This window comes from Bombus vosnesenskii, unplaced genomic scaffold (assembly GCF_011952255.1).
Source record: "Bombus vosnesenskii isolate JDL3184/JDL3185 unplaced genomic scaffold, Bvos_JDL3184-5_v1.1 scf7180000013266, whole genome shotgun sequence".
In the NCBI taxonomy this organism is placed as follows: Eukaryota; Metazoa; Arthropoda; class Insecta; order Hymenoptera; family Apidae; genus Bombus; species Bombus vosnesenskii.
This window is the reverse complement of record NW_022882926.1, coordinates 4,124,276-4,137,342: the sequence shown is the minus strand read 5'-3', so window position 1 is coordinate 4,137,342 and position 13,067 is coordinate 4,124,276. Positions and strand designations below refer to the sequence as shown.

General features: G+C 35.2%; 1 protein-coding gene across 1 annotated transcript; it reads right to left on the bottom strand.

Moving 5' to 3' along the window:
* Nucleotides 1-9,698: 9,698 nt before the first annotated feature.
* On the bottom strand, nt 9,699-11,285 carry LOC117243618 (adult-specific cuticular protein ACP-22-like). The gene is made up of 3 exons (XM_033511260.1): nt 11,242-11,285; nt 10,282-10,541; nt 9,699-9,974 (listed from the first exon to the last, which is right to left on the bottom strand). The coding sequence occupies exons 1-3, from the start codon at nt 11,283-11,285 to the stop codon at nt 9,814-9,816; spliced, it is 465 nt and encodes a 154-aa protein (XP_033367151.1). The 3' UTR covers nt 9,699-9,813.
* Nucleotides 11,286-13,067: the final 1,782 nt, after the last annotated feature.

The following is a 13,067-nucleotide window of genomic DNA, read 5'->3' as shown; positions in this document are numbered from 1 at the left end:
AATTACAGCCCAAGTCAGTTACGGTTCAGGAAAAGTTGGCAGACGATTGGAACACTTCCACCAGCGCAGCGAGACGATGAGTATTGCAAAAGTTAAATGAGAACGAGTTAGGCTGGCAACAGACGATAAGCTCTGAGTCTCGGCTGCTTCCTGAATCATGTCGATAATGACGTACCATTGTGTGTGAATCTCCTGATGGGAAAACCTTATAAAAGCCAGTAAAAAAAACTGCCGACTAAAGGACGACGCGACGTAACGTGGCCCGATTAGAACATTGAAAGAGCAAGTACAGAACATTGTAGTTCCAAACAGTTTACATGTTTTCCGGTAAATAAAATTACGAGTAAGTTGACGAGAAGTCGGCTGCGTGTAACCTAACTTCGCTGAAATAATAGACGTTACGTGAAATACGGAACTAACACGGTGGTTTCTTGAACGTTTATCGAATTATTTTGACGTCAATTAAAGTGGAACACGAACGGCTAACTTGAACCATCCTGTGCCGAAAGTGTTTTAGAACCTGTGAGTTTACTACTTGTAAATCTGGCGTGTCACAGACACGAAAAACATTGTCGAAGCTTTCATTCTGTTTCCATGCAAATATGTTTACCAGAGAAAAGCTTTTCGAGCGAATAAGCGACTACCTCTGCGTCACGAATACACTTTGTTCGACTGTAGAAGATAACGATCGGTTAACGAGATTTTGAGCTTCTCTCGCAGTAGGATTTACTTTTTTCAAGCGATCAGATAACTTGTTTGCGCGAATCGATCTTAGCTGCGATTCGTAATTTAAAAAGAAAAAGATCACTGACCGACGACTTTGGTGACTGAAAAAGTAGAAATTCTGTAGATCCAATGCAATCGAGCAAAAAGGCTATTATTAATTCTATTAATATTCATTAACCGTTCGAAATACTCTCAACTTCAGTTATCTTTGGGAGAGTCAACTCATCTCCATCTCTAACGATAGGTAAAGTAAAATGGAACGTTGAATAGAACGTAAAATACGACGAAGCGGTCATTGAGAATTAACAGGCTACGATTCATACGGTAGCCGATCGCTCGCGTTGAACTAATTTTCAATTGGCCGCGAATCGATCGTTCGAAACGAATCATTTCTACGACCACGATATGACACTCGAGCTGTTACAGACTATAACGAGAGATTCTGCTTCCAATTATGGTACATTGTAATTAGTAGAATATTATCAGTACCTCGAGTTTGCGCGAACGTTTTAAAAAATATCGTTTATTTTCAGTATATTTTGTTCGATGAATCGAAGACAACGGCAGCACGCGTTAGCGTCTTTCGATTATCGCGTTTCGCTAAAGTCCGATAGCCCGCGGCACAAGTAGCTTCGTTACGTAGCACCATTACATAGCAGCAATTCAATGTCCCGTCCTCTTATTTTCCATGCAATGCGCCGGCACGAATTGGATTTTTACCAACAAGGAAGTAGGCTGAGAAAGAGAAGAAAAGAGAAGAGAAAAGCGAGTATAAAAGAGTCGGAGCGTGAGTTGAAGGGATAGCGGTAGATTCGAGGCGACCGCTGCTTCGAATCGAATAACGGAGCTACCCTCGGTCTGCTGCCTTCTCGGCGGAATAATAAGGACTCCATTCTCTCGAGATCGAGAAAATCGATCGCACCCTATCACGTCCATCGCGCATTATTGCCGCCGCCTGTTTCCGACAACTCGTCCCCACCGTTGGTCTACGCCTGATTGTGGCCACGCTTGACAGACCCATCCCGGTAGGTGTTGCCTTTGGTACTACTGTTCGCGATGGTGTACGTATCATCCGGTTACTCCTCAACTTTTCCAGCCCCAATCCAGCAAAAGAAGCAGACCACACGCCCGCAGGAATAACGCACTCCCTCGATAAAATTACCTTATCTACTCGACTGTCGAAATTGTCCGTTTCTTTTAGCGAAAAGGTTTGAACAATTTCATTTCTTAACTTGACCGAATAAAGAGCCGAGTTAGAAACTTTTCCCGTAACCGATTGTAACTTGGCAACAATTTTGTAATTTGACAGCAAACTGACAAATCAGCTTCATTATGTGAAAATGTGGATAAAAGCTTGCATGGTACCATTTTTATGGCTCTTTTAAGTAGTATGTAATATGTATCGAACATCTACTGTGTAACGTGTTTTAAGGATTCGATCTTTTCTTTACAGAATATTCATTGAAGAAGACAACGAGCAATTAAATTCAGGTTCGAATATTATTCAGAGTTAAATAGTAGCAAATTATTATTGTAAATTGTCGAATGTAATTATACAATGAAAATGTTTGTATAAATCGTCAGCAGTTTGCGCTAATACTGTTCAGTATCTGTAAACGTTTCGCTCAGAAAGCAATTACGGATCTAATATCTCTAACTGGAAACTTCGCAAACCCTGATAGAATGTAATAATTTGAAAATTTATTACGTAATTTAGCAAGAGATTAGCAGATATTACAGCATCCTTCTCGCCATTCCAATTTAAATCTTGCTGCAGAAATAAATATTTTACCTTGCTTCTTGGTACTACCCTATCCAACTCGATAAACGATTACATACTTATTACGATGTAATCCTTTAATATCTAGGCATTTAATAGTTACACACTTGAATTTCTTGGGTAGACACATACCCATACTCATACATACAAGTACGTTTAGTCTAATCTGAGGATACCCTCATAAGATATAACAGAGCATTTTAATTTTTTTTATGTACACTTAACAAACAAAAGGTGATACGGGACTATGTCCTGTCGTCACGAATGAAAATTAATTTCTATCAGCTTTCGCTGTAGACAGAAATCGTCACAGCATCCTCTAGCTGGAATACGTGACCCAATATGTCGAGCAGGGCTTAGAACAACCCTCTCCTTTATTAAGTTAACCCTATATGCACGAAATCCATCCATTTATATATCCCGTGTGAGCTCCGCTTGTATCTTTGTACGTAATTGTGTCATTTGAGTATTCAAACAAAGTCAAATTAATGATAATGACGAACAGTTTCGGAGATTATGTGGTAACGACACCAATTACATGCAACGAATTTCTCGTTACAACGAGAACGAGTTTAACTTGAGATTCATTGAAAGTCGTTAAAAAGAAGCACCAGCCAAAAGCTTCACTTGCAACGCTAAAGCAAACACGATTATCATTTCTTCGCAACTCTAACTGAGGCCGTAATCAGTCTTTCGCGATACTAAAAAGCTTAAAAATAGAAAACTTTTCCGCAACTCTAATTTAACCGTAATTAATCTATTGGTCAGCCCACATATATAATACATCGACAAAAAAAGAAAAAAGAGATAACTACAGATACTAAAAGCGAGCATAGTGACAAAGTAGTAACGAGAATGATTTTCCATGCTCTGGGTGATCCAGAGGATGGAAAACCATTAGTAGTTGCCCTCTTCTATGGCAATTTGCCGGGCCTCTTCGGCTCGTAGCCTCTTCTTTCTTCGGGCGCAATACCCGCTGAAACCAACGATCATAGTGATCGCTGTCCGTTTCGAAATTTACTCGCGACCGCGACCACGAAATTCAAAAAATCGATGGACAAGACCAGAGACGAATGGTATGCTTCACTCGTGGTGCCAGCCTCGCCGTCGATTTTTCAAATCAATTTTCCTGAAACAGGTTGGACACGCGAAAACGCGCCTACCCGACCAGAGACTGTGCCAACCTGCCCGGCCCTACCTACTTATAATTAACATTCACACCAGAAAGTATGCTACCTATCCTACCTAGCCCTATATTTAAAAAATGGCAAAACAGGCACACCAACACACTCGCTCCACGGTTCTCACACATAACCCGGGCGCAAGAGCCTACACTAGAGAAACGTCCCGGGACGCCTCCGACACCCGAGTTTGGCACACAACCTTCACGCTCTAATTTACATACCATTTTCCTGAAATCGACTGACGTTGGCTACCGACCGTTGCATACAAATTTTTTGCATATTTTGATTTTAATTAGAATTAATTTGAAGCATATTTGAATTCCAATCTTAATTAAATATACATAATCGTGCGTGATTATGTATATTATCTAAAGAAATAATATTATTAAATGGATGGTACACAGTCTGATATCATTGTAATGCAAAGGCAAGATTAATAATCTGCTGTACATATCTAATAACACTGCTATTGTAAATTGCAATCATACTTCTGGAATTTCTAAGTGTTTGTGAAAATTATAATAAATAGCAAAAGCGACGCAATTCCATAGCCTAGCCACGCACACATACACACACATAGAATGTGGAAAATACGTCGTGCATGATATACTAACGCAACGTCAGTCGCTGAGAAATTAGGTATTAAGTTTATAATCACCTTGTCTACTACCTATCTTCTACCTAAGTAGCATCTGGACACGTGAGTGAGGTTCTAGCAATAAATATGGAAGAGATTAAACCTGAAAATCCTAGGCTGAAATATGATCAATTGCAACATTTCGTATATTTTGTATCTAACGGCCTAATATTCCTCGACTTTGTAGTTCAATTTTATTTCCAATTTTAACAGCTTTATATTTTACTCGTTACTTTAATTTTGCTTTATCTCATTACTTTAATGAATTACTAAACTACTACACAAAAATGAAAGAGTTAGGAAAAAATATATTTCTTAAAGAACAGATTAAGATTCGATACAAATAGTATTTATATCAATAAATAACAATGAAATATCCTCAGGAGATTCCTTCATCAAAACACATCTTTGAAAACATAAAAAAGTGTTTGAAACTTGTTTTGATTCTGAAATCTGCCTGTCGCGAAGTGTCTTCTTGCACGTTTGATACATTCTTTGAAATTTGATACATTCTTTGAAATTTGATACATTCTTTGAAATTTGATACATTCATGGACGGACATGATTGCAATTTGGTATCTATTGTCTTTAATATATTTCACATGTCAAATTTCACTAAATATGGAACTCAAATAATAAAATTGTTCCATATTATAATGAAATAGAAGATAAAATTAAATATTATTCATGGAAACTCATTAACACTATAATAATTTTAGTCATATGTAATTGAAATCTCTCATAATAACGAAGCCTGAGGGTATCAGACTTTTCTACTACGATATAACTAAATGAAGTTATTTCGTTATTTATTACAATATTCATGTTTTATTTATTAATAAATATGTAATATCCGAGCATTTAATCATTCTACATAATCATATAAACTTTGATTTTATAAATAATTCTATATTCTACGATTTTGAACCATAGATCCATATATTAATTATCAACATTACATTATTCATATCAATCCTTTATATTGAAATACAAAAACACGATGTGCAAGAAAACCTATCCTGAACTAATAAATAAAACACAGACAAGAAACGTTACTACTCACGAATATATTAAATATTCGCGGTCACTATGCTCGTCAAAAATTCTACGTAATACAACCAGTCATCCGTGCCGATTCGGACCTTTCATCCTACGACATGATTGAGTGACCAGAGGAACAAAAATGCCTGCGACTCACCATTACGAAGAACGAAGATACGAAGAACGCTGCTCGATGTCGATGATCCAAGAGTAGTTACTGGGAAGCCCATTAAATAAGATCCACAAAATTCCCCTGAAGAAGAGAAAACTCGAAGAAATCTGTAACAAAACGTGGAATACTGTAATTTGTTGTTAAAAATAATATTGATTATTTGAAAGTTCTAAAACAATTTGAAGTGTTTAAATTTTCAACAGATTTTATTTTTTAATTAATACGAATGAAAGAAAGAAAAATGTGAAATGACAATATTATCACAGACAACTGACAATAACGAAACAAAATGTAAAAGTTATTTCAATTCTTCAACAAAGTCTAGAGAATTTAGGTTGAATTAATGTTAAAAAATTCCTTTAATTTCATTGAAATCAAAAAGTAATTTAACATATTCGAATTAAAAATAGTGATTTGTTTAATCTCACGTATTTTCACCTTAGTTTTCGTAATAAACCATAAAATTATAAAAAATATCATATTACGTACATATTAACTATATTAGAATCGTGAATTATTTGTGAGGAATGTAGTTGCATCAATTGAATACTAAATAAACATGACAACTATCTTATAAAAAGATGAAACAACGTAAAAATACGTTTGCCCTAATGAGAATAAATCAAACGTTACCATATTTCTGTGTGAAGTTGGCGGATCGAATATCGAATAGAAGGAATATCGTTAAACATCATGGCGTCCTCCTAATGCTTCAATGTTTCTCTCGCAATCAACGAACCTGCACGAAAAAGAATCAAAATTATCAAATAAATGTATAAAGGGAACAGATTATATAAAAACAAATAAATGATGAAGATCAAGTGCCATTTTGAAAGCTTATGATACGAACTACTAATAAATGTAACGATCAGAGAAACGATCAAAGAAAGAAAGATAATTTAGTTATAAATTATGATATTTTATAAATTATTGAATAAAACGTACGTTAATTAAATAAAGTTAATCGTAGCCTGGATATAAACGGTGAAAGGATGACGACGAAGGTATTACGCAGTTAACAAACGCCAACGTTCGGGTGATACATCTTAACGCCTCGATTTTCGACAATAGAATAACCCCCCGCGCAACAGGTTCGCGTCGCAACCTACGTAATTCGGTGGGGTGGGGCTACGAACACACACGAATAGGATTCGGTTCATATCCTACAGAAACAAATTTTTTCTATTAGATACGTAGCTACTAGATACGTGATGTTTACAGTAAATTTCTTGTAGTTTTTATACGTGTTTATTTTCAGATTGGTCTCAAATTTGACAACATAATCATAATAGTCATGTCTTATTAGAATGTTAATGCAAAATGTTTTATACGATACAAATGGTCATTTCTCGTTACAATGCTAGTGCAAAATATTTTATATCATACACGTAATCATGTCTCATTACAATGCTAATACAAAATATTTTACATTATAGATATAACATATATAAAAGTTTCCTATAATAAATATTGAAATACTCTTGTGAATTACTGTATGTAGAAATACAATGAGTATATATATGTATATATTCACTCTTAACCACCTTCAGTAATCGGATTGGGTGGATATATGTATGTAATAACTCTTCTAAATATTACTCATTATTCTAAATCGCAGATGAATTCGACAATACAAAAATAAATCTAAAAACTATATATTTACCTGATAACTTCTAAATGAACCGTTCTCGAATCTTCTTGCTGTGCTTCTAGTCCAAGAGTTCTACACTTCTACAGTTCTGTTGCCCACCAATATGACATATCGATCGCGAGAAATTTATATCGATTGCGATTGAACATTGCGATATATAATTGCGTATCTTGCCGTTTCATTGGCGCAGTTATCTCTACCAAATATGAGAACACTGCGCGCGCATTTCGTACAGGGATACATTGTCTAACTTGAAACAAAAAATAAAAAACTTCATTCTCTTATCCTTCTCGCCTATTAAATAATACAATTGATTTAGAAAAATATCTGTAATTTTATTTTTTAAAGTTTAATTTAAGTCAAATAAATGTATTGTAATTTTAAGTGTTAATTTTAAGTTTTATTAACTTAATGAATTTAATTTGGTAGTTCGTAATGCCGTAATGCCTCTTCACATCTAAATGATCTTCCCCCCCCCCCCCCCAAATAATTTCTATTATATATATAAAAAATAGTTCTTCTATTATACATTCTGTTCGAAAACACACGTTCTGTAGTACCGACTATTCAGAAATTGTTACAATTTATAACATGGCATGCCGTTTATTTAAACAAAGTTTTAGTTAAAGCTTGATTAAATGAACTTCTGGTAATTCAATTTTTGTATTTGAATACGAATTACTGTTATATAAATGAAAAATCTTAGGTAATAAGAAGAATCAGTGTTATCTTTTTATATAAACTATTTGTCTCACGATAGGTTTAAGGAAAGGAAATTCTACCATATATTAAATACAAGTCATAGACATTAGTGAATAAAATAACATAAGTAATTAAATTAATAATTGAACTAACAAAATACTTTAACGTAATCTTACATTAGAAGATAAAACAGAGTTGCGTGTGTGAAAATACATTAAACTTACATAGTTAACATATTGTCGTTAACGACTCGGAATTAAAAAATTGAAACGAAGTGACTCGAGAGAAGATATATTAAACAAGAAACACATCTTTTCACCCGGGAGATCGTATGCATAGAAAGATGTTTCAATATTTCAATGAATGTACATCTCTCACTGTCTCGCAGGGAAATACGAATACTTTGCTCCATAACGTAGATTGTATATATTTTAATAAAGTTTTTATGCAACATTAAAATCATTCAAATGCATTTTTGTAACAGAATTGTTGGATTCACGATTTTCGCAGGATTAGATAAATAAATGTATCCATTCTGCAGAAGATGGAAGCGTAAGAGGATAGCAAGAGGCGTGAGATTATATAAGTGGAACAAGCTAACTCCGTCCACTTTGTCGACATATTTCTTTTGCGAGGAAAGCTTATTTCACGTAGTCTACTCGTAATCCATCCGTTTACTTTAGTAAGGACTGTATCGATCTGCGCTGCGCGTTGCAGCGCGCATTCGTATACGGAATGAATATGCGTCATTTGTGCGTGAGTACATAGGGAGTAGGTTGGTTGCGATGAATTTCTGATTCAGATCGTTTTCATGGGCCAGTCGTTTAATAAAATATTTATATTGTATTATCAGCTGCAATGCAAAATGCGAGATTTCCTACGATATGGAGTGGATACACATAATCTTCATAAAATGATTCAACCTCTATCAATACATTGAAAATTATATTAAAAAGAAAGATTTACTCGCTAGTTTTACTATAAATAAGAAATGAAAAATATGTTATGTTCTTTTCAGTAGACAAAATAATTTTCCAAGCGATACGTAAAGCATGGAAACGGTGACAAACTCTGTCAGCTAATTACTTTAACGAGCTTCAAGTGGCATTTGATCATCGCAAGAGTCGGCGACGCGAAAATATAGTCGGCGATGCGATATAGAGGACCAGAACTAGAAGGTGTTACACATCCTACACATCGCTGCAGAAGCGAGAGGATTGTACGTCCTCGTATTTTTGGAAGCGGAATAATGCGTTTGTATTCCTGAATAAGTTTCATGAAATTTTATCATTGCTAGAATTTGAATCTTCCTTTTTGAACGACGTCTGGATGAAAGAAAGTTTGAGATAACTTGGGTAAATTTGGTTAATTTAATTACAGAAGTTACTTCCTCTGTTTGCTTTATGAAAAATTTACTCAGAGCTTTAATTTAAAGAAGAAATATTTGAAAGCAATGCATATTTTGTTTTAATTGCTTTATCTATGAAAAAAGGAAGAATTAAATGCATTGTTATGATTTGCATTCCTGAAACTTCGAACTGACAAGAAATTGTAGTTTCCACGCAACGTTGATAAAAATTATTGAAATATACGAATTGTATATACATATTCCCATATAAATCTTCATAACATGATTACAGCCGTATTGAATGTTAATTTTTTATGAGTTCTCGGATATTTAGTTAAGTCAACTTAACGTTTGATTTGCTTCTTAATGTATTTTCTTGTAATTATAATGTAAATATTATAATTATAAATATAATTATAAATATTATAATGTAATATTCTTTAACGTGACAACAATAAGAACAAAATTGTAGTTTATATAATAATAATAAATACATTGTGCATGTAACGATAACAGTAACAATGTGAATTCAATAACAACGATATTCAGATAAATAAAAGATAACGTGTAATTTATCTATGTTTATGTCCACCATAAGTACCACCAGAATGATCATTTCCTCCATAATTATGAACTTCCGCGAAGAAACCTCCATGGGGGTGAGAATGATATTTTACGCTCCTCATGTTGCCACCAGGTTCGTGAATATGGTACTCTCCTTCGACCTCTTTCCCTGTGATTTAAAATATTTTTATCAATCATTCTCTGAAAGTCACGCGTTCACTCGAATATTCGTATTAACGATTCAAAGACACAAAATATCCTTGTATCAGTGTCAAATTATTATTCTTTTCGTTGTAAATTGGAAAAAAGTCTTAGAACTCGGGACTGGTCGACAAACAAACTCGCAACTAGTTCTAATTAAGAGGAAGTTCCACTGTCCAATTAATTCAAGGTTCTAATTAAGAGCACGAAATCAAGTCTCGGTACACTTTCTTGTCGGCGCTCGATCAATGTTTTGAGCTTGGCAGTATACGTACCGTCGCGATGTTCCTTCTGTCCATGGTAGTCCTTGGTGTGTTTATCATCCACACCATAGGCGAACTTATACTTAGGATGGGCCTTGTAATCGTGATGATGATGGCCGTGTTTGTCTTTCCAACTGATCTCTTCGTGATGGCCCACCACGGGTCCAGAAAAGTGATGAAAGGAATACGCATGACCATGACCTCCACCCCCACTGTGTCCGGCTCTATCTACGCTACCAGTGCCTTCGTCGTCTAAAATTAAATGTAGTAACCTTATTTTTAAATTTCAACATTAATACAATATTTGACCGATATCATACCTTCGTGAAACATTTTTAGTTGAGCACTAGCAAAGGTGATCGAGATCAGAGCAAAAACAACTAAGTTCTGAAAGCGAATAAGACAAGAAAAGAATTGTCAATTTTTAATCTACCCGCTGACGTAGAGCATGCGGTTGGATGGAAAGTCGTGGCAAAAATATCTCGAAAATTAATCGTGAAAATCGAACGCTGGAAGAACACGACAGAAATTCATTTTAATCATAGAGGGTCGCGCATTCTGGGTAGAAAATTGCAAAAGGAGAACCCGTTATCCTTTCTCAGAAATATGAATGATAAGCGGAACAGACTCGTAAAGGCGATTTTCCCGATCGCATAAAGACTTCTAGAACATGCTGCGTTTTTACTTTACGATTACGACTTTGTAATACTTTGTCACGGATCCCGTGATTCGTTTTACGGAACGTCGCCCCACTCTTTAATCAATAACATCGGTGAAACTTGAAATTGGAACGATCGATCGCATTAGACCCGTCTACCAGCATTCCTTCGTTCGACGAACTGTTCAAGTTGCCTGCGTTGTAATCCTTGCTTAATTGTTTCTCAACGAATTTGTATCAAGTAAACGTGTCAATAATCGCAACGCCAACTTTCACCAATAATCTCAAGTAAGACGTAATGCGTTCACCGCTACTTTCCAACACTTGTATCCTCTGTATTCACCTGTATCAACGCCATATTTGCTCCTTTGGAGGATCACGAATAGACTGATTATTGGATCGCAAAAATCCTATTTTATAAGAGCGTTCAGCTCACGAAAGAAAGAACTCATTAAAGCATTAATTTATTTGTCATAGCTTGTCAGTGATTTCAATAGAGTGAGAGGCAAAGCTAGTATTGCTCGCTGGACCGAATGTTTTTTAAAAGTTGCCGTTACAGTTCTAGTTTTCGTCATAGCCAGCCACGGATTGACATCGAAATTATATTGTGATGTAAAAGCTTGACAAAAATGCATTTCGAAACACTTGGCGAACCAAGAAATTCAGGTTTCCTGTTTCAAAATACCTTTGCAGAGGCGATTTCATGGTCCGGATATACAAAAAATCGATTGAAACGATCTGCTAACGAAACGCAAATTTTTCACTTGAAACTTGAATCACACGATCCAACCGATGATATTCACGCATGTCGTTCATAAACTTGAACTTTAATTCGAAGTTGCGCTCGTTATTATCCAAATTCAAGTATATGCAAATGCATTATCGATACTTTAGTAGATTTAATCAACACGAAAATCTGCGATAATTCTAGAATTATAGAGCTACAATTATTCCCACGTTGACTCTGCTCAATTTCATTGAAGAAATCGTCCTATCATATATTCGATCAATAACGTAAATTAGACTGTCAAGATTAATGAGTAATAAATTGCATGTTTTCGACGATAGAGCGAACGAGTGTCAATATGTCGCCTGAATAGCCGCATCCCAGCATGGTAATACAGTTTATTGTTGAATTTATTGCATTTCCGCGCAGCATTCGCTCGCATGATACATTCATTCCTGACTGAATTGTAATCTATCGATTCGATGTAAAGTCAAATACCCTCTCCTCCTTTCTCCCCTCTCTCTAGGAATATATCTCTTTGATTTAATGATTATCACCGTTGTATGTTGCTAATGTATGTTGGTCAATGAAATATTTTTGACGAATTGCCTTATGAATTATTAACGAATTTATCATCGAAGTTGCATTAACGTTACGTTTATTGAAAATCCCATGCCATTATGTAAATGTATTTTAGGAACGCAGATGAAGCTACAGTTTTCTAATTCGTCAACCTTTCATGTACCCTTTTTGTTTCCGGTATCGGAAAAAGATTATGCACGGTCTGATGATTAATTAGGATAGGGTTTCATGCGACAATAATACTCAACTTTATAATATTTTCTGCACAGTGCATATCTCCGTGAGGCATATTTTTCAAATATAGTTTTTCTCGTGTTTTAGCTAATTCTCACACGATTCGGCAATAACTCGATGATTTACGAAACAGGTTTTCGGAACTAGCGACAAAGAAATTGAGTAATGTTTCTTTTAGTCGTCAAAATTGCGTAACTCAAGGGAACTGCGCGTACGCCTTTACTCAATGAACTTTAGAAATTCAACAGTATTAATCTGTGGCTTGACAATGCAAATTGTTCATTTAAATTTCCGTGTTGCGGATATGATATTTATCGCTTACACGAATTCAAAGTTGCACATCAGTTACAAGCAAATTCGTTATTAATTCAGACGCTTGCGAATTACCCGTGAAACTCGCGATGGGTACTATCGTTACCGAAACTAATATACATACATAGTTTCTGGTGATTACCAACTATGTAATAGGAACTAAATAATTTACAATACCAACATGCCATGTACATATATTTGAACAGAAGTTATTTGATTTCAGTTTATTGACTGGGAAAACTTTCTGCATCTGTAATGTCAATGTTTGAGATTATAATCGGAAGG